The sequence below is a fragment of the Sprattus sprattus genome, assembly GCF_963457725.1.
Source record: "Sprattus sprattus genome assembly, chromosome: 2".
NCBI lineage: Eukaryota > Metazoa > Chordata > Actinopteri > Clupeiformes > Clupeidae > Sprattus > Sprattus sprattus.
Window position 1 is genome coordinate 55,445,477 of NC_137921.1, and position 24,883 is coordinate 55,470,359.

Genomic DNA, 24,883 nt, shown 5'->3' on the forward strand with positions numbered 1-24,883 from the left:
AGATCCTTTGATGTGGGCGCTCGGCTTTAACGGCCAGACTGTGCTCGCGCTGTCTGTGATTTGTCAATGTCACTCTCGCTTTTTAGACAAACTCTGTCTGTGGTCGGATTTGTTGCTGACGGGGTCATCCATTTCTCTCTCTCTCTCTCTTTCTTTCTCTCTTATTTCGCTCCTCATCTCCTTTTCTTCACCTTCATCTATAGTGTTCTGTTCTTAAGTTTCCCTCAGGAAAAAAACAAACTTGTTAGCAGCTTGACCTTCATCTGTGGCATATCAGCGTGGTACCCCAGTATAAGGGTGTGTGTTTATAGTGGAAATATCCAGTAACAGTGCTCAGCTTGTCTGCACGCTACCACTACCACTACTCAGTGTCTGAGTCCTTTGTGAAACCACCACATGCCTCTGCTCCTCGACTTGACTGTAATTAATGGCTACTGTGGTAATGTAATTAGAGAGGGAATGAGTGAGTGAGAGAAGGAGAAGACAGGAGACATCCCGATGTTCCATACCTTTGAAAATAAACAGACTTGATAATGAAATCATCTGTGTGTGTGTGTGTGTGTGTGTGTTAGTGTGTGTGTGTGTGTGTGTTAGTGTGTGTGTGTGTGTGTGTGTGTGTGTGTGTGTGTTTGAGAGAGAGTGTGTGTGTGTGTGTGTGTGTGTGTGTGTGTGTGTGTGTGTGTATGTGTGTGTGTCTGCAGCGTGACCCCGCAGGTGAGGCCAGCTGGACTGATCTGGACCGCCCTGGTTCCGGCTCTGGCCTGTGGGCTCTGAGGTGTTAATAGTGTTTTGGATGGCAGACGCGGCCGGAGGGCTTGGATAACGAGTGTGTGTGCCCCCCACCCTGCACCCCCCCACCCTTTGAATGCCTGTGCCAGGGAGTCTCAGAGCCTGTCAGCACCCCAGCAATTTATCCTCCTCAGCAAACGCAGGCAGCAGGGAATCTGTGCGATCCATTACCCGAGTCCAGCGGCACCGAGAGGTGCGCTCTCAGCTTACAGGACAGCGAGACGGAGAAGGAGCGCACAGGAGTGAAAGAGGAGAAGAGAGGATGAGGGAGAGAGAAAGAGATGGACAGGAGCAGTGGAGATGTGATGGACAGGAAAGAAGGGATGATGAGGGGAACGAGGGAGCGCAGTGAGGGAGAGAGCAGGAGTGAGATAAAGACAGGAGATAAAGGCGTGTGTAAGACCGAGGGCATGTAGGGAAGAGCAGAGTGACAGGTAGGGGGAGATGGAGAACACCGCTGCCATTTATCTGTACATGACTGGCAGACGTGGACCAAGACAGACCACAAAGATTCGCCCCCTAAAACAAGAGCCATCTACAGATCAAAGAGCAAAATTCCATAAATGCCTCATCCTCAGTCCTGGGAGTCCATCGCTCCACAGCGGCTGTCATGTCAGGCAGGAGAGAGAGCAGCGGCGCGAGCACAAAGCCTGACTGACGGCTAGCAGGAGGACACTCTTTGTTTACTGTCTGCCGTGAGGGGAGGGGAGGGATGGAAACCCTGGCCTAGGGACAGGCAAAGGACTCATTGTTAGCGGAGCATCTCCGCGTGCTGGAACGAAGAGCTAAAATCTGTCAGCACCTATTGATATGGGGCGGATTCACTGCAATCTAATCCAGCCTGCACAGTAGTGGATGATGCCTCAAGTATGAGCACATTGTGTGGAAGCTTGTGCTACTTCGTCTTTAGGATTTAATGTGTGGCAATGACGCTGATTTTACTGAGCAGTAAAGTCTGGTCGAGGCCTTACTAACTCCACTTCACTACATGGCCAAACTGGCTTCCTTCTCTTTGTGTTTGTCAAACATTTGGCCACGTAAAGGCCATTTTTCACAGAGCGAGCCAAAGCGCCAGGGCCTCTCAAAATATGAGACGTAACAGAACACAGTTGGATGTTATTGAGCTGTGGCTTTTTGTTGTTCACAGAAATCTCTCCTTCTCTCTGTCTCTCTAACTCTCTGTGTCTCTCTCTCTCTTTGTCTCCTACAGGAGCTGATGTTCCCTCTGGTCCTAACATGGCCGCAGCTTCCTCTACCTGGAATGTGTCCAGTGGGCCTGAGAAAGGTAAGGTCACTTCTCCCTGTGAAGAAAGCCCACACAAAACCATTCATTCTTCTTGCAAAAATACATAGAAAATGTGCTTCCAGAAGGTTGTATCCTTTGAGGTGTATCTTTCAGAGAAGTGTTCTTTGTTGTAGTAAAGCAGGTCAATATAGTCAAAAACAAGTTTCCAATCATGCTGTGCGAACACACTTAATGAAATTGACGTAGTCTGTGCCTCGTGAACTGCTCTTAACATAGGGTGGTTAACTTAGTCCTTAATCATACAGACCGATTCCAAGATTAGCTTGTGTTTTGTCTCCAGCTGGGATTGACCCGTGATGGCTGGCTCTGACAGCATTCAGGGCCGTGATTGGCTCAGGGCCTATCAGCATGCATCGGTAGCAGAAAGTCAAAATGGTGAAGGAGCTTCATTATGTGGGTGACATCACCATGGCTGTTCCTGAGGCACCTGTGGGGGGAATTCCCACGTGTTGCCATGGCACTGATGAGGTTCACTGGCATGTACTTTATCGCCGTAGATACAGGGTTGACTGACAGCGCTGAAAGCCCTTGATTAGATTCAGTGCAGTCGCCTCAGATATGCTGTTAAGCAGACTACTTCAGTTGATGATATGCTTTGGTCGGATATGCTGTGGTTTGATTCCAGCCACACTCTATTGTGTACAGAAAATCGCACTCTCACATACACACACACACACACACACACACACACACACACACACACACACATATGTATAAGGTGTGGGAGGGAATGTAGGGAGCATGCAGTCACAAACACATATGTTAGCATACACACACACACACACACACACACACAAAGACACACACAATGGAGTGCAGTGCAATACCTACTTACACATGTATGAGTTTTTGGCAGCCTCATTGCTGTCAAAACAGCTAAAGCTTTGGAGTTTCACCTTTGGCAGCCATGTCTGGAGCTTAAGACTACAGCATCCTCCTCTTGTTTTCTTAGCTGTGAACCTGCTCGCATATCTCTCCAGGGCCCCCGGCTTCAGAGCCGGCCACGTCTGGATCGGCCCGTATGAACCCACGACTCCCTCTGGCCAGTCCCTCGCTCTCTCACACACCAGGAACGCTGCTCTGATTGGAGTGCACTTGATGGGATGAATTACTTTAGCGTCCCATTTGTTCCCTCTCTTGACCGGAACCCCGGGAAGTTCACATGGCGCTGGGAGGGGGGGAGCCGTTGGGTAATTTGCGATATTAAAAATAGCTGATGGATGGAGGCCGAACTTTCCAAGTGATTTGGTTACCTGACATTTAAAACTGCAAGCACAAGTGGGAATTGATGTAGTTTTTCATCAGACTTTGGCCGCGTTCCCTGGCTGTATACGCTTTCCTCTTTATGTCTAGGCCTATCTGTCTAAATAGCTGTTCACACCTCTAAATCTCTCTCCTTTTTTCTCTCACTGCTTTAAACACACACACGCACATATGCTGAAAAGACACATGCACACTCACATCTTACATTTTTTAATTTAAAGCAATTGAAAAAATACTTTGCTCATAATTAAGTTGAGGTCAATTCAAAATATATATGCTGTCCGTCAGTAAGAGTAAGATTTACCCTTCACCCATCTATCACCTTTTAGTAACAGCAACCAGGCTCCCTCCTGAAGTGTGCCAGAGTGAAAAGACACAAACAATATGCTCTTTGACAGAGAGGAGAGAGAGAGAGAGAGAGAGAGAGAGAGAGAGAGAGAGAGAGAGAGAGAGAGACTGACCCAGTGTTATCTGTGATGATTCACTGCTTAGTTGTACAATCCTGAGTTTGTCCAAGGTCTGAGACTCCCTAGTGGATTGAGTAGGACAAGACAGTGTGTGTGTGTGTGTGTGTGTGTGTGTGTGTGTGTGTGTGTGTGTGTGTGTGTGTGTGTGTGTGTGTGTGTGTGTGTGTGTGTGTGTGTGTGTGTGTGTGTTTTGTGTGTGTGTTGTGCATGTTGGGTCCTCTGCCAGGAACCAAAGGGTCAACCACTAAGAAAAGGAAACTTTGATGGCCACGTTTTGATCTTCTCAAAGAGAGTGCTGAAGAGAGGGGAGTGAACTCCACAAACTAGTCTGGCAGCTAACCTTATCCAGAATGCAATGTGCCTTTTTGGGCTGTTTATTGATAACAAAATGCTATAGACAAATTTCATATCTGGTTTGTGCTGTTTACACAATAGTGTAGAATTAACCTTCTCTGCCGGCTATCATTACATTAGTTTACCTTAGGTTGCTGGCAAGGGTGCTAAATAGTTAGTTGTCTCATTAGCCTGTCTTGTTATTTTAATTAACACAAGCAAAACATCAGCTGAAATACAGGCTTTAATTAATCCACAGGCATCCTGATATCTTTATCTTTATCTTTATAGTCGAGGGTCCACAGATGTAATCCAAGTCTCATCTCGGGCTTGGCTGCCGGTGGGCAAACTAATTAATCCAACTTTTGGCTCAAGCTTCTTTGTCGTGCCCCTCCATTCATTTTCAATGTGAAGCGATCAGACGAGTTTGCTCAGCTTTAATGTTCTCTACACGTCAGCCACAGTGTCCTACCCATTTGTCAGAATTAAATGATCAACCATGTCTTGCCTGAATCAGGAATGAAAACTCAGTGTTCCTTTCATTATGTCATTTGGGCTGAAAAGAGAGAATCTTTGTTTAGCACATTTCCTACCAGACCACTGTAAACAGACTAGCTGTACACAGTTCCTTTAACAGCTTTTAGGGATGAGGTTCACCTGTTCTCTGTCAGTGTCAAACAAGTGAACCTGACGTAGGATCAGATTTGACGAAAAATCTAAAGCACTGATTGCTCAATGCTGCAGGTTCATAGGACTGCGTATCTGTAGTCCCTATGTAACCAAGAGCCTATATAGATATGGCATGATAGTTATGATCCCTCTGCCTATGTGTGCTCCATACAACATGAAGGTGTATTTCTGTACCGTCATTCTCAGTTTTTCAGAAATCCCCTCATCTCTGTTTGGATCTTTCTCGTGCCCTGGGAGGAGGGAACAAAGAGAGCCCTGTGCCTCCCTGCTTAGCTCCTATCAGTCAAATAGCAGAATTATCATCCCATTATCATGTCAGGCCTGAAAATCAGCAGCAGGGGGTTCTTATATAAACCCAATGTATAGCAAGAAAGGATTGTGTGTGTGTGTGTGTGTGTGTGTGTGTGTGTGTGTGTGTGTGTGTGTGTGTGTGTGTGTGTGTGTGTGTGTGTGTGTGTGTGTGTCTGTGTGTGTATGTGTGCATGAATTTGGGGTGTACTGTAAATTTGCACATCGCGGTGCCTTCCAGAAGCATGTGCGTTAGCCATCAGCATGTGCAGCACTGCTACGTGGCTAAATTTCAAATGCAGAGCTAACATCCGTTGGACATATCGGGAGCGTTTGTATATTGTTCTAAGGGACTGACTGTTTGGACAGAGGAGATTAAGAGGGAGGGATGGAGGATATTAGCTTGGAAAGGGAGAGCTTCCTTCTTCCCTCCCTAACCCCCCAACAGATGAGTGGGGAGAGGAAGAGGAAGATGAGGAGGAGAGTGCAAAGGTAATAGGAGCCTATAAAGTACTGAGGGAAAGGAGATAAGTATATAAAGCCCCTTTCATATACAAGATCCGTTAAACAACACGGAATAGGGTACACATTTTCATTCCCAATCAGTCACAGGTGTCGTATATCACCACCTGACTTTATATCAGGGAATACTACAGAGCGCAAATCTCTGTGAGACGTGGAAAACCCACAAGACCGGATATGACATATAACTCACAAGGCGAATCCAGATTATTTGTGGAAAGCCCAAGCTGAGCCGTTAGCTCGTTAGTTAGCAACCTGGCACTAGCCGAGCAGCGTCATGTCTCTGTTGAGAGAGTTCACTTCCTGCTTCTGAACATTAGTTTTGTTCACTGCATCATCATTTATGACACTGCCAGCAGCGTCACGACTGGTCACAACACATTAATCCTGTGCTTCCAATTCCCACTGGAGCCATAGAAGATAACTACTAACTAAGATTATCGTTAATGTTAGTAGGTTGCCAGAGGACAGGGGTGCACTGGGAAAGAAATTCGACCCTTGACTTGTGCACTTGTAGTGTGGGTTAATGTACAGCAGCTCTACTGATTCAATCTCATGTCCTCTCTCCTCATCTGTTTCCTCTACTACTGTCTCTTCTTTGTCTGTCAAATGCACTCTCGTGTCTGCTGTCTCTCATGACCCATCTCTTCTCCTATCTCCACCTCTTGCTCGTTTCCTTTCTAAATCCTCCTATCTTCTCCTCTCCTTCCTCCCTTTCTCTTTCCTCTGTCTCCTGCTCTCCTGACACAATGGGCCCAGTCTGAAAAAGCTAAAGTAGTCCTGACATTATTAGGCAGGCGTGATAGATACGTATCGGCAGACTACAGTGGTAGCGTTGGTTTAATTGCGTAAGCATTCAAAATGGCTATTTTTTTTAACCTTTACCTTCTATCTGCACATAACATTTCAGTCGACGTCATGGACAGTCTTCTGCTGTCATTTTTTTTTTTATAAATAAAGAAACCACACAACACTGAATAATTTACATCTTACATATTTTGTTTGTGTTGATTCAAGAGATGACAAGGAAACTAGCAGCAAGCTGAGTTAGCTGTCGATAGCTTTGTTCAATGCCAGTCAGTAACTTCACCAGTTTCTAACATTTAAAATATCAATTGGTAGAAACCGTAAACAAGTTAGTGACTGACTAAAGCTATTTTGTAGGGCTTTGTGGGGTGTTGCAAGCTTACCATCTAACACAAGCTGGCTTGTCATGAAAACGGGCTATTTCTCATCAACTAACAAATGTAAAGTTACTGGCAAACTCTGCTCTCTGGGGCCACGCTATTCCTTATGGTTGAACGATGTGGAAAAAGCTGTGACAAAATAACTGCTGATAATCTTTAAATATAATAGGCTATGGTAAGGGTATATGCACCTTTCTATTGTAAAAAGTGTATAGTAATAATTCTATAACTATAACTAAGTTCTATAAGTTCGGTAACCACAAAGTACAGCAATTTTAGTGTGCAGCCTAGCCTATTTTAATGTACATTGCTCCCCGCTGACTCAGTCATCTGAGGTACTAGCCACTTGTGGATATTGATGCCCAGACAGTATGTCTATTTCATTACATTTGGAAGCCTCTTGCCTCAGCCTCTAATTTTATGGCCCCTCCTTGGCGTTATGATATGTTCTGCTTTCGTTGGCCATTTCACTGCTTCACACTACTTTTGCATTAGTCTAATGTGTACGCCCATTACTATCTTGGTCGTAATTGGCCAATAAGCCCAGTGCAGGAACACACATGCATCATGCATCATGCTCTCATGCGTACCCTGAATAACAGGCAGACAGAGAGGGCTGGTAAAGAGAAAGACAGGGCCGGTAAACACTTCATGCAGTTTTTAGTACAGTCGACTAGACCACCGATGCCTGATGACCAGTACACCACTGCCAGGGGATAGATTAGTGGTTCGACTTTACCATGTGGCTCCAATTCCCACACACCATCACGACATATTAGAGAGAAATAAACATCTTTTAGTGTGAGTGGGAATAGGGTAGGAGCAGGGTATGATATTTTGCCTTATTCAGTTCATTTTGTAGTATAGACTTGCATAACTCAAAGATGCTGATGTTGATAAGAAAATCCTTCACCTTAATCCCACACCTTAATTTCTATGGATATCACAGTTTTCTTACAAATAAACAAATAAAATCCTTTGGGCTTTCAGCTTTGTCTTTTTCATGTTTTGGACTATCAATTTTGTAGCAAATAACCCATAACAATCCCTTATCAGAACCCTTAGATGGTCGGGTGTATAACCCTGAGGAGGTGGGGCTCTACTCAACCTGCTCTACACAACCTGCTCTACACCATCAGAGAAGCCCTTGCCAGCAAAAATCCTCAGTCCTCTATGGGGACAAAAGTCCAGTGTTTCAAACATCAGGCACTGTCCCTCCCTCCCACCCCTCCGCCAGGCAGGGTCTCCAGCAGGGAGGCCCACTGCTTGCCAAGACAAACGTCCCTAAACCCGGCCAGGGTCCCCATGACAAAAGAATGGGGTCACCGGCGTGCCGCGGCCACAAAACCAAGCAACAACATTTACCCTGCACTGGTACTAGATTACCAGGGCTTTGCAGCCAGTTGACCCCAGGTCAGGGAGTCTGTGGGCTCTGGCTTGGACTCGTTGGGAACCATGAGCCGCAATCACTTGATGGATCTGTATGGAGTGATAACCCTGGAGAAACAAATAGGAGAACGTTTAAATATAGATACTGGGATCACAATAGTTATGGAGGTCAGTACAAATCATTTTGTTAAACAGAACATTAAAACATGGAGTTAGTGAGATGTTCTCACATTGTGTGTGAGGATTTTTAAGAAAGGTGCGGACATTATTGGCACAAACACAACTTCACAGATGTCTAAATAAGGTATTGCATAAGTTGCATTGTCCTTAAAAGTTGCTCCCCAGATAAACAGGGACAGAATGTTGTAGAAGGCATGCAAACACAGCACAGTAGGCCTCTCTTTGTCTGGATTAATCAGATAAAACACATCCCCAGGACACTCCACGGTTTGTTTATGCAAAGGACAGGCCAACCTTCACTGAAGATTTATAGAGTGGAGAGACAAAAGAATCAGATAAACCCTTTTTTCTCCTCTCTCCCTCCTTCCAACCATCTTTTACCTTCTTTCTCTTTCTCCCCCACTCTCTTTCTCTCTCTTTATCTCTCTTTATCTCCCTCTCCTTCATTGTCTTGGTTGCATCTCTCTCATGATCACTCCTGCATAACTTTCTTCTAATGTCCCCCCCCCCACACACACACACACACACGTTCTTCTGGTCCTGTTTGAGATGTTGATTCACAGCTGTGGGGCCTCAGGGCCTCTCCTCACCCCCCTCCACCCAGTCCACCCCCCCCCCCCCATCTCCCCATGGGCCACAGGGACCTCATATACTTTTATTAATTCACTCGTCAAAGTCACATTCCACGCATAGCTCCCTGCTCCGCGCTGGCCTCTCTGTCTGTAAGAGATGCTCCCAGGACGTGCACGAGGAATGACAAGAATCACTTTGAGGAGAAGAAAATGTCCTCTGAATTGATATCAGTGTTCACATCTTATGAAAAGTGCATTGGAATATTAAAATGGCACACATTGCAATAAAACTAGGTTGTCATTATGTATTACAAACAGTTATAGCACCCCTCCTGGAACCTGCTCTCTAATATGTTTCAATATATTTCTTCGTGGAAAATTTGTGTTGAAGGTTTCAGTAACAGATGATGTAGCTTGGGTTGCTGGGGAAGCATTCTCAGCAGCCCACCTGCTGAATGGCAGTGGAGGTAATGTAATACTGTGTGGAGGTGGGACGGGCCCTCTGCAGGGGAAGAGGCCATGCTGAGAGGTAGTGGTGCTTTGACCTCACTTCCTGGATCAACAGTGCAGGAGAGACAGGGAACACCAAACTCAATTAGATCACATGACCAGATACAGGATGTCCCAGGAAACTCTTGACAGATATCGAAATTGGAATCTTTGTTAGTAGACACACAGTCTCTCTCTCTTTCTCTTTCTCTTTCTCTTTCTCTGCCTCTCACTCCCTCTCCTGCCCTCTCTCTCATACACTCATAAAAACACAAGCCCACCCTCTGGAACTTTCCCTGAATTATTGTGGATATAAAATGTGTGTATGCCAGTCCTCTCTCTCTCTGGTCTCTCTCCCCTCAGCTCCATATGGGAGTGCAGAGGTTCCCAGAGATATCTGTGTTTGTGTTAGCCCGTGTGAGTGAGCTGTAGAGGGGCCTTCAAAGGCTCTGTGGCCCTTGTGGAGATACTGTGTTGATGTGGGCCAGGCAACACGATGCCTTTAGAGTATGGACTGTGGGGGTAAGGGGGAGCTTCCAGGAAATCGGCATCAGAGCTCCTGTCTCTCCCTCTGGCAAGACACCAGGACTGGTGAGAGAACTAATTATTCACCACCACAGCGGCAACCACAAAATATCACGAAAGGATTGTGAAACGACAGTTTAAGTTCAACAACTGCTTTCAGGCCAGACTTTTTTTTCTCTCACACACGTCCACACATGCTCAGACCAGTAATTGCCGGTTTTTTTGCCTTGTAAAATGAATTTGAAAAAACAACTTTAGATTAAAAAGTTGCCGGTCAAAAGTACATTAATGATGTTCAAACATAAAACATGTCCTTAAACAAGACATTTGTGTTTGAACCAAAACAAATAAATCAGTCTTATTGTAGGCCTTTGCTTTGAGAGTACTCTGGCATAGTTGTAGGTTATAACTTGAAGCATAGGTTATGCAAAAGGTTTATAGTTCCACAATGACCTAGCAACAGTAAACACGGCATAGTCCTTTCTGCCTTAGAATGCTTAAACATGTGCGTTTAAAAGTTTCAAAAAAATTCCCTGGCTACACTTTGGTTTCTTTCTTTAGTTTTATGTCTTAAGTTCTTAACTATTTGTGTTGAATTGAATTTCCCGCCCTACATCCAAACGCCCACTCAAGGATGCCATGGTAACAGTAACACTGATCTGAGGACATTGTCATTCTTTTCTCACCCTAGGTGAACATCATAGGCTGCATTATGTTTGCTTTTGGAACGTAAATTGTTATTTAAACATGCGGCGGTAAGTTTTAAATTTGTCAGTTAAATCAATTCTTTCTGGATACTTGAAAAAAATACTAGTGGAAACCCTGGCTCAGACACAACGATATTAACACACACACACACACACACACACACACACACACACACACACACACACACACACACACACACACACACACACATGCACACACACACATACAGAGAGAGAGAGAGATCATTGGTGTTGATGTAGACATGCAGAAATGTTTTGTGAGCAGGATAAAGTAACAGTAGTGCCCCGTGGCCTGCAGGTCTGCTTCAGCTCAATGTGAGCTTCAACAGAGAGTCGACTGCAGAACGAGCCAAACTGTATTTCTCTAATGAATCTGAAACTTTGCAGGATATTTAATCTGGAAAATGCCTAGCTGCTGCTGAAAGGGAATCTCCTTTGGCTGTGGGAGACAGTGCTCCATAAGACTGGTGCTGTTTGACCTCAGAAGTGTGTCAAATTAATAGAAGTAGCGTGCTTACAGTGCATCAAGCCAATGCCCTTCACATGCAATTCAAGAAGAAATCCAATACAAGATATGATTGTACATGCAATGAAATGTATATGTGTTTAAGTGGAGCTTTTACCTCAGCTGTTTGCGATGGACCCTGAGGGGTTGCTCCAGTGTGTATGATCTAGGGATCTGAGATAAGACCAGCCTATTCATACGGCTCCACGGTCTCCCAGCATGCTACGTTTAATAGCCTTAAGGTGATTTTAAATACATTTAATGTCATTTAAAAAGCAACCATCCTTAATTTAAGTCTTGCATCATCACGCCCCTGTGCTGACGTGTGTTCCACACAGACATCTGCATCCATGTGTACATGTTTGCACTCTGTCTATCTATGAAGATTAAGCTATCTAGTTCTGTCTGTGGGATAGGCTCTGGGAAGTAACTTTGACATAGTGTCTCATTTTGTAATAGGCAATTTCATCTGCATTTTGATGTGGAGTGCTCTGATAGGATTAGTTTAAAAAAGGCAGTTCATTAAGCATGTTTGGTATTAGATTATTGAGTGAAATGAATGGGTATTTGATCATATATAAAGGACTGTACCAGTGCAAAAAAAGGTCTTTCCCATGGTTTAGTAAACATGTGAAGTAAAAGAGTATGGATGCTCATCACATCTCTGCTTTTCTGGTCTCTTTTCTCCCTCCCTGACCCCCCCTGCCCCCTCTGGTAGTGCCCTTCCTGCAGCTGGACTCGCCCATGAACAACATCACCACGTCCCTGGGCCAGACGGCCGAGCTGCACTGCCACGTGTCGGGCTTCCCGCCGCCCACGCTGCGCTGGCTGAAGAACGACGCTCCGGTAGTCCAGGAGCCCCGCCGCATCTCCTACCGGCCCACCGCCTACGGCTCGCGCCTGCGCATACGCAACCTGGACACCACCGATACCGGTTACTTCCAGTGCGTGGCCACCAACAGCTTTAACACCGTGTCTACCACCGGCATTCTGTTCGTCAAGTTTGGTGAGTGGAGGTCTGAGACAGGCCCAGAGGCTCTGGCTCACGGTGTGTTTCTGAAGAAACCAGCAGCTCTGGTGAATCACATGCTGTAGACATGCAGTCAACTGTGCAACATCAAAAGCTGTTTTGGATACAGTGAATATAACTTGTTTTGTCAGTGTGCTGGCTTCCAGCAGAAATTACAACTTAGAAAAGATTTAAAACTCCATGATGAAATCCACTTAGTCAGAATTTAATTAAAAAAGACGTTCTTCATAAAAGATCTCAAAGAGCCAGTGATAATCAGGAGGAATGATATAATGCTGATGATGAGATGTGTTTTAAAACTGCCTTTGTTTGCCAATTACTGCTTTCACAAGGCACACTCTGTCAGGCCAACACCAGGCATGCACTTATCTATTAAAGCCATTTGTCATAACTTGATATTTCATTTCCCACAAAGTGTTATATTATAACCTTGTCACTTGACATCACAGTTGACAAAAACAGCCTTTATGGTAGCTGTCACTTGACTGAATCAGACTTAAGTATTTATAAGAATAAGTATTTATGTATGCTTATGTCGGTGTCTTGAGGGACTCATGTCGGTGTCCTATGCCCTAAAATAAATTGTTAGCCAGCTTTGTTGGCCACAGTTTTACACTGACCACAAACTCATCACATTTAATGGCTGTGTTGTGGAATGTTGTTAGAAAACACTCCCTGGATGGATTCAGCCCTGTTGTGTTCCAGCTCCATTGGCAGCTCCTTCGCAGGGCTCGTCTGTGATTGATTTGTTTCCTGCCCCGCAGTAAAAGCCCATGTTCTCTTTTCCAGATCCGCTCCCCACGCCACTGCCTGGAAGGCCTTCACCGTAAGTCAGCTCCCCTCCCCTCCCCTCCCCTCCATCTCCAACCACACACACCGTCCAAACCCCAGCATTAAGCAAACACTTTGGGGAGAACTGATGAGTTAATAGTCCCCATCAAATGCTGTCAACTGTGGAGGAAGGCATTTACATCTTTTTTCTGTTCTGTTCTTTTTTCTGTCTCTCTTAGCCTTTCCATTCTCTGTTTTATTCTTTTATTCCGTATCTGTTTCTCTTTTGCTATTTTCTGTCTTGTCTCTCTCTCCCACTGGTCTCTCTCTCCCACACATACGTCCCAGACGTCTTAGAATGTAGAGCTTAATAAAAACTCTTTTACATTTGTGTATACAGCACATAAAAATGTGTGTGTAAAGATGTGTGCTCTGTATGTATGTGTATTTATATAAGACTATTGCAAACACATGGCTTAAACAGCTGGGTCTCAAGTGCCCTCTCAAGCGTGTGTTTCACATTGTGGCGTGAGGGCATGTCTTCGGCTGCCGCTGCCTCTTGCCGTTGGGTTTCCTGCCCATGTTTGGCGGTCCTGAGCCTCAGGGCACATTTGGCATAGTCTCACGTACATCCAACACGGGAGATATCGCACCAGCCCCATGGCGCTAAGACCCTCCTCAGGCGTCTGGGAGGCCCTGGCGTCAGCCATTCACCCTCTTCCCGCAGTTCACCTCGGGACAGGACAGGCAGCGCTAGCTTGCTAGCTCACCCCAGAGTCTGCTCTAAACATGGCTGTCCACTCAATCACTCAAATGTTCTGCTTGTCCGCAAACTCGCCTGTTTTTGCCCACCCAGGTTTTCATATTCGTATTCGTGTTTGTATTTTATCTACCGAACATTCTGATTTAGCCAACCTCAGCAGCCCAGCCCAGCGTTGTTCTGATTATTAGGGGGATTTGAGACCCCTGGTTGGTTCTAATGGGTTGCAGCAGGTGTAGAGAGCAGTTGTCAGGATGTCCTCACCGCAGAGTTGGCCCTGATACTTTAAGATGGCAGATTGATGGCCTTGGAGAAGGCCGGAGGGGTCAGCTGAAGTTTAGGGTTTAAAGAGGGGAAGAATTGCGGAGTGACCGAGCATGTGTCCACCGCTCTAGCACTGGCATGTGAATGTCTTAGTTGGTTAGCATCATGAGTTAGCACCTGGCTCCACTCTCTGCTAACCAGATGTTTCCATTTTACTCAGCTCCACCGTGCAAGCCCTACCCAGTTGCACAGTTTACAGCAAGCTTGTGTGCTTCTTGGATTAGCGGCCAAACCAAACTGTTTATCACCTGTACATTGCTCACAGTTTCGAGCGGGCTCCACCAACCTCATTGGGGTGTTGTGTGTGAAGTGGGTCTGATTTCACGTAACCTGTGCTTCTCCCCCTGTGCGTGAGTGTCTGGACAGACCCTCACTGTCCTTCCTCCCTCTCCCTCTCCCTCTCTCTCTCTCTCTCTCTCTCTCTCCCTCTCTCTCTCTCTCCCTCTCTCTGTCTGCCCTAATGAGAGGCCTCCTTTCCCTCCATCCTGACAGGCCTGTCAGCTCTTTCCTGGCAGCGCTCCAGAGCCGCTGACGCTGATTAAAGTCCACAAAACCCACCTCTGTCCCATTACCCCCTCCCACACACACCTCCAGACACCCCCACATACACACACACACACACACACACACACACACACACTCTCACACACACACACACACACACACACACACTCACACTCACACACACTCACACTCACACACACACACACACACACTCACACACACACACACACACACACACACACACACACACACACACACACACACACACACACACACACAGACACAGACACAGACACACACACACACAGACACACACACACACACACACACACACACACACCGAGTCACATCCACCACCACAAGCTTGTGTGTGTGTGTGTGTGTGTGTGTGTGTTTCTGTGTGTGTGTGTGTGTGTGTGTGTGTGTGTGTGTGTGTGTGTGTGTGTGTGTGTGTGTGTGTGTGTTTCTGTGTGTGTGTGTGTGTGTGTGTGTGTGTGTGTGTTTCTGTGTGTGTGTGTGTGTGTGTGTGTGTGTGTGTGTGTGTGTGTGTGTGTGTGCCTGTGCCTGTGGATAGCTTGAGCTTATCTTCAGTGACATTATCAACAAGCCCCTGCTGTCCTGCCAAGATGAATCAGACAAGGACGAGACAAATGGAAGTTATTAAGAGGATCATTTCTTTTCCTCTCTTCATTCCTCTCCCTGTCTGTCCCCGTTTTTGTTTTAGGCATGTTGCCCTTGTTTTCCTCCTCCGACATGCCCTCTGGCCTGGGGTCCATGTGACAGGCAGCCTCTGTGGAGGTGTGTGAGGGTTTGAGAGGAGAGGGTGGAGGGGGTTCCCTAGCTTGGTTTATGGCCAAGATGCTAATGAATATGTTCCCCGGACAGGTCCTGCTGTGGGGCTGTAGCCCGAGTTAGTGATCCCTGAGGCGGCGCACTCTCCCTGGGGTTGAGCTTCCAGCTTGAGGCCCTCCTTGGAAGAGGGGTGAGAGATGGAAATCGTGTAGAGTTTGAGAAGGGCTGGGGAGGAAAAGTTGAACTGAGGAAAAGAAGATAGACTGAGAGAAACAGATGGCCAGCAGTCCAGAGACGTTTGAAATTCAGGCCAAAATCAAATTATATTTATTTACTCTGCATTTAAAAATGTCACAGTACAATGAAGTCAGGCCAATTTAAACCCGCAAACATCAAGTATATTAAATGTCAGGAATATAAAACAACATGAAATTGAATAAAAGAAAAAATAATAAGAAATAAGATATTAAATAAGCAACAAATCACAGTGAACAAACACACGTGCAAACATGCACACACCAGTACCAGGCTAACTCAAAGACTTCAGCAACTTTACATGATACAACTTCACTTAGTTCATTTTGTATATTTAAAATAATCAAGATAAATTATTTATATTTACACTATGACTCTACGCACAGTTCCAGTATGTATAACAGATTTAATTCAAGCCAACGCGGTATGTGATGGCACGTCCTGAGCGGTCTCGGGGCCACGCTCCTCGTCCTGCTCGCTGTGTTTTTAATTAGCTGTAAAAACATCCCCGACACGACAGCCCGGGTGGATGAGTGCCGTGTTGTTCCCAGGCTCACGGAGGCAGGATGTAGCCACCAGCCCGACCCAGGAGTGGCTTTGTGGGCTCCGTCGCGGAAATCTGCCCTTGCATGCGGTGAAAAGGCCAAGCTCTCTCCTTTACTCCCCGCTTGGCTCAGCCTTTAGCAGCTCCCAAGCACTTGCTTTGAAGCTATCCATTCATGAGTGCTAATAAATACAATATGGATTTGATTTTTTCTTTCTTCTGTCCCAATCCCTCGCTCCCATGTGTACTATTTGCCTGGGACCACCTGGGAGGAGTGTAATAGTATATTGGGGATGAGGAATGGGTAGGCTCTGGAGGCAGGCATGAGGTACGGCTACAGTGGCCGCCATTGTTGCGTGGGGTTGTCAGTCGCCCACCGTGGACAGAGTACTCGGACTCACACCTCTGTCTCCCCAACGAACCCCACTCTGTTGTTCTTGAGTGCTGGAAAAATCTTTCCAGGGGCCAGAACAAACATTTGGCGAGGAAAAATGGTTCGTGTGCCTGACGTTCGTTCCCTCTGCCCAGCCTGCTGTTGCTGACACTTCCCCACTCCCGTCTTTCTGACCCAAGGAAAACCCATGAAACATGTACCGGGGAAGAGGGAGAATCAGAAAGGGAGAGAGAGAGAGAGAGAGAGAGAAAGAGAATGTCATACCACAGAGCTGCTCACAAGCCTTTTTTTGCAAGTCTCAAGTCCTTGAGCTCGAGTCCAAGTCAAGTCTCAAATCTTTGAGCTCGAGTCCAAGTCAAGTCTCAAGTCTTTGAGCTCGAGTCCAAGTCAAGTCTAAAGCCTTTGAGCTTTGAGTCTGTCTTGGTTACAAAACATGCCGAAAGGACTTGGGTTTTGGTGGAATTGACATATTCATGGACATGATTATTTATTTTGAAGCATAAACTAAGCATTCTGAGAGAGTTACAGGCTTTTGCAGGTAATCCACTGTTGCGCTTTCTGTTTCGAAAATGTTAAGGATGATTTGAGAGAAAAACTGTAAAGAAAGGATTTGCTTGTCTGTTTCTGAACAATTGTGACAAGCGAACACCACCAGGTGCGTAAGGTTACGTGTGATAGTAAGGGAGGGAATGACATTCGGCTTCTCCCTCCCTTTTTGTCTGTACCCAAAAAAATCAAAGAATAGATAAATTAAGATTGTTTACGAGTCCCAAATCTCAAGTCAGAGTTCAGTCTGAAGTCTTTTGAGGACGAGTCTCAAGTCAACTCTCAAATCACTTAAGTGCAACTTGGGTCCAAATCGCAGATTCAAGCTCTCATCTCTGCCATACGAAAACCATATTAGTGTAATGTATAGGGCCATTAAAACGTATACCCTTTGATGGCTTGACATGAGTTATGGTGTTCATATTCACCTGTGATTTGGGATGTATGTCCAGAGCCTCAGGCTAATGTTGTGGTCTTTAAATCTCAGCGTACCACCCTGCGCTCTCACAGCTTGACACCTCAGGCCTTCAAAGGCAGCCCTCTTCTCCTCCGGAGCACAGTAGCCTCTGGTAGCCGCACGGTCCTTGGTTCTGGCGTGGGCCTCTTAAGGCCTTTAGCGTGAGCAGGAGCAAACATTCCCTCAGCCCCAGCCAGCTCTTATTGCCTGTGTCAGGCCTCCAGACCCAGGGTAAAATCCATTCATTGGTAAAGTGGACCAAATTAATAATGTGAGAGAAACTGGCTCATAATTCTCCGCTATCAAAATATCATCAATTGAAGGTAAACAGACATGATTTCTGGCCTGAGATTTGGCTCTTAAGAGACAGGCTAATGTATACACGGCAGCCCCACCGTGAGCTCCGGGGGAAACCCGCGGGGCAGGGGCAGCTCTTGAAAAGCTCCAAAAGGGCCCCGTGTTTCACAGTTGTTTATAACATCCCGTTTTCTTGCCCGTTTGAGAAGATTAATATTAGCGTCGCAGCCCTGTCAGAGCTGTTTAACTTTCCCAAAGCCTGCTTGAGAAGGGACCCCTTTTTTCTCTCAGGGCTGTAAAAAAAGGCATTTGGAAAAAAAAACTTTCTCTCCCATGTTTTTTTTTCCTTCCCCTCTTTGCCTCTCCTCCCGTTGTGCTGTAAGTGGGGATGGTGTTGGGGGTGGGCAGTCCTAACGATGTCCAGACGCCCTCTGTCTCCCACTTGCTGCTTCTCTGACACGTCAGGCAGGGCATTGGCTCAGGAGTGGAGCCCTCCGCCCTGCTTTTGATTCACTGCCTTCACTACTCACCAGAGCACTACACAGATGGGGGCAGTAGAGGGCTTCAACCCTTAAAGCACCCCGTCCATCCCCTCCATCCATGCACCATCAGCTATCCTTTATGACCAAAAATATTTATATTTGCACCTAAGAGAAACATCAATGAATAGTCAGATTAAAAGGCTCAGGCCAGCTATGAAAGATCCATTCATTATTTGGGTAAAACAGAGGTGAATGTGATACTGTATTCAAATGCTGATGATAGTAATCTAATTATATTATCATTAAAGTGATGTATTGTTGGGCTTATACTATAAGTAGCCCTTGCACATTGATTTAGGAGAGGTAGATCGCCTGTGTGGATTTAATGTGTTTTCATGCCTTGACACAGTGTTGAACATTCAGCTTGTTCAGAAGTAACAATTGGAGCTGAAAGCTGATTACCATTTTCACATTGGTAATGTTTCAGAGGAGAAGCCATGCCAAAGCCAATAGCACGTCCACCTTACATTCATTTCGAGGACTTTTAAATGCATGAATACAAAATGTAGCTCCATTCCCCCATCCTGTGCAGTATAATACGTTACATGCCGTTCTCATAAAGGTAACAGTTACATTGATTGGTCCAGTATAAATATATTAGCATGTTATTTTTGGACGTATGAGGAAAGCAGTGGATCCTGGGATTTTTTTTTACACACATCCTGTGCAGGCAGGTTTTCCTCAATGAACTGTGGGTTTCTCTCCCTCTCTCTCTCTCTCACTCCTTCACACTCATTCACCTCAGTCCCTACCTTGTTATAGATCCTTCTTTAACTAAGTGTTGATTGACTGAAGATTGGAGTCTTAATATGACCCACCAGGGAAAAGGCCTTTGACCTGGTCCAGTCTGTGGCGGGGGTGCAGTCTGAAACCTAAACCTCCCCCCCCCACCTCAGACTAGTGGGCACGCCACCCACCCCTCCGACTGCAAAGCTAACTGCTTTCCCAGTCACTCAGTGGGTACTTGAGGTCACCTCTCTTCCTCTGAATCTCTCTCTCTCTTTCTTTGTCCCTTCCCTCTCTCCATGTGCCAGTGTATGACTGGTGGGTGGAGGTACTGTGTTTAACTCTTGGGCCAGAGGAGAAGGCCACGGTGCCAAGAAGGAAGCCGTCCAGCAGACATGTCTGTTTCTCTGCACATTCTTTCTTTGGCCTTCTCTCTCAGACCACTTGGCTACCTGTGTGATACCTTTGTATTTCCTTACGGTAATAGAAGCCCACATTCATAAAAGGTTCAGAAACGTCCATTTCAGTGCCACCTTCTTCTGAAGGAGTCGCAGTTTTCATCCCAATAGACAGAAAGCAGCTGAGGGCATGTCTACAAATAGCCTTTCTTCGGATCCTCACAATGGAGAGTCTCATGGTGTGTTTGTGATGGTGGTGTTGTGGCCTTCGAGGAGGTGAGTAATGGCTCATAAAGGCGGTCATGGTCGAGGCTTCCCCTGTCTGACTGTGTTTGGGTTGCTACTTTAACCCCTCTCCCATTTGCCCCTGCCTCCTTCCTCTGAAAGATTTAGGGGTCCCCGTGAGCAGGAGGGTAATGTTTCCCATTCAGGCCGTCTATGTGTATGTCTGGGAGGGTTCACGTCTATGAGACTTCAGGTCGTCTATGTGTATGTCTGGGAGTGTTCACCTCTTTGAGACTGGGAGTGTGTGTTTGTGTGTCTGCCTGTAATATTCAGATCGGTGTGTGAGTAATACTCTTTGTGTGTGGATTTCTGAGTTAAAAATGTGTCTGTGTGTTTGTGTGTGTTGTGTATATCTGAGCATTGAAGAGTGTGTATGAGTATGAATTCACATGAGTATTAGTGTATGTGTGTGTTATCCCTTGGGGAGCACCTTTCCTCTTGGCCTCTTGTCCGAGTTTCCATGAGAAGCGTCGGGAAACAGTGGAGGCCGCTGGGAGGCTGGTAACCCTGCCCGCCCAGACCGCTCCAGGGTGCCTCTCCCCCATGAATGATCCCACTGTTCCTGCCATGCCGCATCCAAACGACCCATTCTGCTCCAGCCTTGCCCCCCCAGAAATCGGGCAAAGAAAAGCTTTTATCTGGCTCTGACCTCCCTTTCGCACTAGTCTTCCGCCCCACTGCCTTCTCTGTTCAGATGGAGAGCTCCGCCAACACTAACTTGTGTCTCAGTGCTTTTTTTACATCTCACACTCTGCCCTCATACGCGACAGCTACTTGTTTGTTAAATGAGAAAAGCCTCACGCTGGTTATGGGACTGAAGATCTATGGTGGGGTGTTGTTGAGAGCCCCTTACGCACATTGCACTGGTTTCGATTTTGGAGGATTTGTCCCAGTGCCAGCCAAAGGGCTTGTCAGACGCTGGAAGAGGTTAGAAGAATGAGGCTGACACAGAACAGAGCTTCTCCGCAAGAATGTGGTGGTTCTTGTTGCCCTGGTGTTCGGAGCAGATTCGGTGTGATTGCATGGGATTCTGTGATGCATCAGAAATCTGCTAAAAAATGCTACACAGAATTGACTAGAACACTAAGTGCAGTTTTATAATCTCACAGACATAAAATAAAGCAGAGCCGCCCTCATAAACTGAAAGAGAGAACGAGAGATTTGAAAGGAGAGCAGCAGAGAAGGATACGGGATAAAAAGAGATAGAAGTCGACAGTGAAAGAGGCTCCAAGCAAAGTGATATGCCCTGCATAAACTGCTCTCCCAACATGGTCCTGCCATTTTGGCCGTGCCTGTGTGTGGCCCCCTGAAAGCTTAATAAATTAGAGGACAAAAGCCTCCACCGGAGCCCTCTGCTTCTCTGAGGAGCCAGATCGGATGTCTGCCCACACATCAGAGAGGCAGGCAGGCAGGCAGGCAGGACTCTGTCGCTTGAACTCTGCCTCCCGCCCAACGACCCCAAAGTATCCCGCAGCCATGTGGGACAGACTTGAAAGCCTATCTGAGCAGCACTAAAATACGCTGCATCTTCTGTAGCTCTACATAATACATATTTGGCCATGGTTTTTTTTCACAGACACAGGGTCCCGCTGCTCAGCCAAGTCCTCGAGGGCACTACAAACTGTTTCAGCACAGTACAACCGTGGAAAATCCTGTAAATTCTCTGGGTGAATTTAATGCATCTGTGTTTCAAGTGGACCTGCCTGGAGCCAGAGTTTATGCTGTGACCCTGGAGTAGCTTTGTCCTCAAAAGGCACACAAGTTGGAGTGTCCGAGATACACATAGACCAGTCAACCCTTGTAGCTAATGACTTTCCTCTGAATGTACTTGCTGGTTACTTTAACATGAATGACAATGTTAGCCTGCATTCATCAACCCCGAAAAAAACTTTAGTCTGGTGGTAGACAGTCCAGACAGTTTATGTAATATACTCAAGCTCTATCACCCCATCTCCTTCTCCCTGTTTTCAATCTATCTTTCTTTCTTTCTCTCCCTCAACCCCCCAAGCTGTCCTTCCTTGAGTTTTTCCATGATGAAGCTTTCCTGCCAAACACTGAGATGTTTTTCCATTCGAGGCTAGCAGAAGGGCACCCGGTCGAGGAGTCGACTCTAAATATGAATGAAAGCTGCAGGATGTGCTCTTGCCTTTGGCTTTCTGTGGGTCTTGGGGGGTGGTGGTGGGGGGGGGGGGGGGGGTGGTCGTTCCTATTAGGTTTAGAGGGACCACGGGCCTGTAAATCCCTTTTTATAGGGAGATCATGAACCTTTTTCCCAGAGTCCCTCTCAAATGGATGCCCCAGTACCTACAAATCTGTGCTTCATAACTCTGCCTATGCACAGTGCTCTCATTCTATAGTGGGCATTATGTTCACGTGTGTGTGGCAGAGAGAGAAAGACCAAGAGGAGAGAAAAGAGAGCTGGGTACTCAAAGACAGTGTGGAGAGTGAATGGGTGCGAGTAGAGGGAGATGGACTGTATGTTCATGTTTGTGTGTGTGTGTGTGTGTGTGTGTGTGTGTGTGTGTGAGTAAAGCAGTTTGAATTGAACTAAATGAAGAGAGCATGGGTGGAACTGAGGGAGAGAGGAAGGGAGTCAAATATGTTTAAAATAATGATATTTAATGACCTTTTCCTCCGGCATGCCTTGCCAAAGACGTTTATAGCGGTGAACCAGGCTGTTCTTTGTATGGGCCTGGCAGGTTGATGGCAGGAGAAGCGCTGTGATTTATGGGGAATATTCGGAGGCTCCCGCGGTGTCACACTCTTTTTCCTCCCCCCTGATGGCTCGCCTGGAGAGGGCCTTTAATTGCTCTCTTCCTTGATCTCTGATCTCAACAGGAAGCCACAGCCATGTTCAACATGCGCGTTCTTGTTTCCCCAAGTGCTCAACATCATCTCACGTTCACTGTTCAAGTGTGTAAATCATAGAGAGGGATGACTCGCACTGTATCACACACACACACACACACACACACATACACACACACCCACACACACACACACACATACTTGTCTTACCTGAGGTTATGTATGAAAGGAAGAACCATTTTCCATAGTCTGCCTTGTGATTATTTTGCATTTCCCCCACATGGTCTTAGCCTCAGTTCAGCTTTGCCAGAGCAAACACAGAGGAATTCAATCCAGGTGCTTGGTTTGGCAGAGGGGCCAAATAACAAACAGCATTGCAAGGGCTGTACTGACAGGTATAGTGTTGTCTAGTTAGTTATCTGCTTGTTTAAGAGCTAGGGGACACTTTGATACTCGCTCATACAGTACATCAGTCATATCTTTGTAATGGCCTCAAAGGAAGTTTTTCACACCCACACAAACGCACGCACACGCACACGCACACGCACACGCACACGCACACGCACATCACACACACACACACACGCACGCACATACACACACGCGCACACACACACACGCACACGCACATGCACACGCGCACATACACACACACTCACGCGCGCGCGCACACACACGCACACACATGCACACACACACATGCACACACACACGCACACACACACACACACAAATACACACACGCATACACATACACACACACAGCACACAGCACACAGCACACACACACAGGCACACAGGCATAGGCACACAGCACACAGTCTTCTGTTTACATATGTTCAGTCAACCGATTCCAGCCAACTTAGTTTCCCTCTCTCTTACACCTCCATAGATATTGTCTCTGCCAGTTCTGTTTGTTATTGAAGTGTCTGTACACATCAAGGGTCACTGAGTAGAAAAACAAACCTGCACTGTTTTCCCAAAACTTGTCTTTCTCTTATCACCACATCTGTCTTTCTCTCTTTCTCTCTTTCCCTCGCTCTCTCTCTCCAGTAGTATTTGAGTCCCAACAGCTTGTGCTCCCTTTGTCCCTCCCTTTTGGGAATCAGTTGGATGAACATGTTTAAATAGAGTTCTGTTTTGAGTGTGTGTGTGTGTGTGTGTATGTGTGTGTGCACACGCTTCTGTGTGTGTGTGTGTGTGTGTGTGTGTGTGTGTGTGTGTGTGTGTGTGTGTGTGTGTTTGTGTGTGTGTAATCATCCCCTGGACTCACCCTCTTACCTCGGAACAGTAATTGTAATAGTCTCCGTAATGGAGGAGATCAGGGTTCTGACAGGGGAATGAGAACTCACTTTTTCAAGAAGCAGCGCTGAGACCCCCTCCCCCAAAACACTCCTCTGGGGAATGTGATGTCATCATCCTGATACAGCGGTGAGGAGTGATGGGATAGAGGCGAGCTTTACCCCCTGCAGGTAGTTCCTCTGTCTCTCCAGACGGGTTATGGGAATTAGCTGGGGGGGTGTCTGCTGTGTGTGGGTGTGTGGGGGCAGATCCTGCTCACGCTTCCTGTGATTCCACTAGGGTGATGATGGCTCACTGTCAGGTCCCTCTCCTCCTCTTCCTAATCACATGCTCTCCCTCTCAGAGAGCTTAGTGTGGCCTTACACTGTTTGTCTAAGTTTATCGCTCTCTGTCTGTCTTTCTGTCTGTCTGTCTGTCTTTCTGACTGCTTGTCTATCTGTCTGTCTGTTTGTCTTTCTGTCTGTCTGTCTGTCTGTCTGTTTTTCTTTATGTCTGTCTGTCTGTCTGTCTGTTTGTCATGTTTTTGTGTATCACCGACTTCTGTGATTATAACTCTACTCTACTCTATTCTACTCTACAGAGTACAAGTATTTAGGCTTTTTTCTAGACTTCCTGTCACTGCATTTGATCTGCTGCTATCCTTATTGTCTGTCTGAGTGCATGTTTTCCTATGCTTCCCTTCGTTCTCTCCTTTTCTTCCTCTCTCTCCGCTCTCTATTTCTTTCATACTCTCTCTCTCTCTCTCTCTCTCTCTCTCGTTCCCTCTGGACCTCTGTCCTTCTGTCCTCTGCGACTCTAAGAGAGGCTGCTATTGTTCTGTGGTAACATGAGGAGGTGTTCTTCTCTTTCTTCCCCGGCCCCCTCGAATGAAAGACTCCCTCAGTCACTCTGAGCAGCGAGCGGTCATGGACCAGA

General features: G+C 46.4%; 1 protein-coding gene across 1 annotated transcript in view; it reads left to right on the forward strand.

Annotated features, from left to right (window-relative positions):
- Nucleotides 1–2,025: 2,025 nt before the first annotated feature.
- ror1 (receptor tyrosine kinase-like orphan receptor 1) overlaps nt 2,026–24,883 on the forward strand; it is a gene marked incomplete at both ends in the record, with an annotated part of 43,487 nt that continues 20,629 nt past the window's right edge. The window contains 3 exons of the mRNA XM_080831916.1: nt 2,026–2,074; nt 11,952–12,239; nt 13,053–13,089. Of these exons, the coding sequence (XP_080688042.1) occupies nt 2,026–2,074; nt 11,952–12,239; nt 13,053–13,089 (374 nt within the window). The remainder of the gene's footprint in view (nt 2,075–11,951; nt 12,240–13,052; nt 13,090–24,883) is intronic.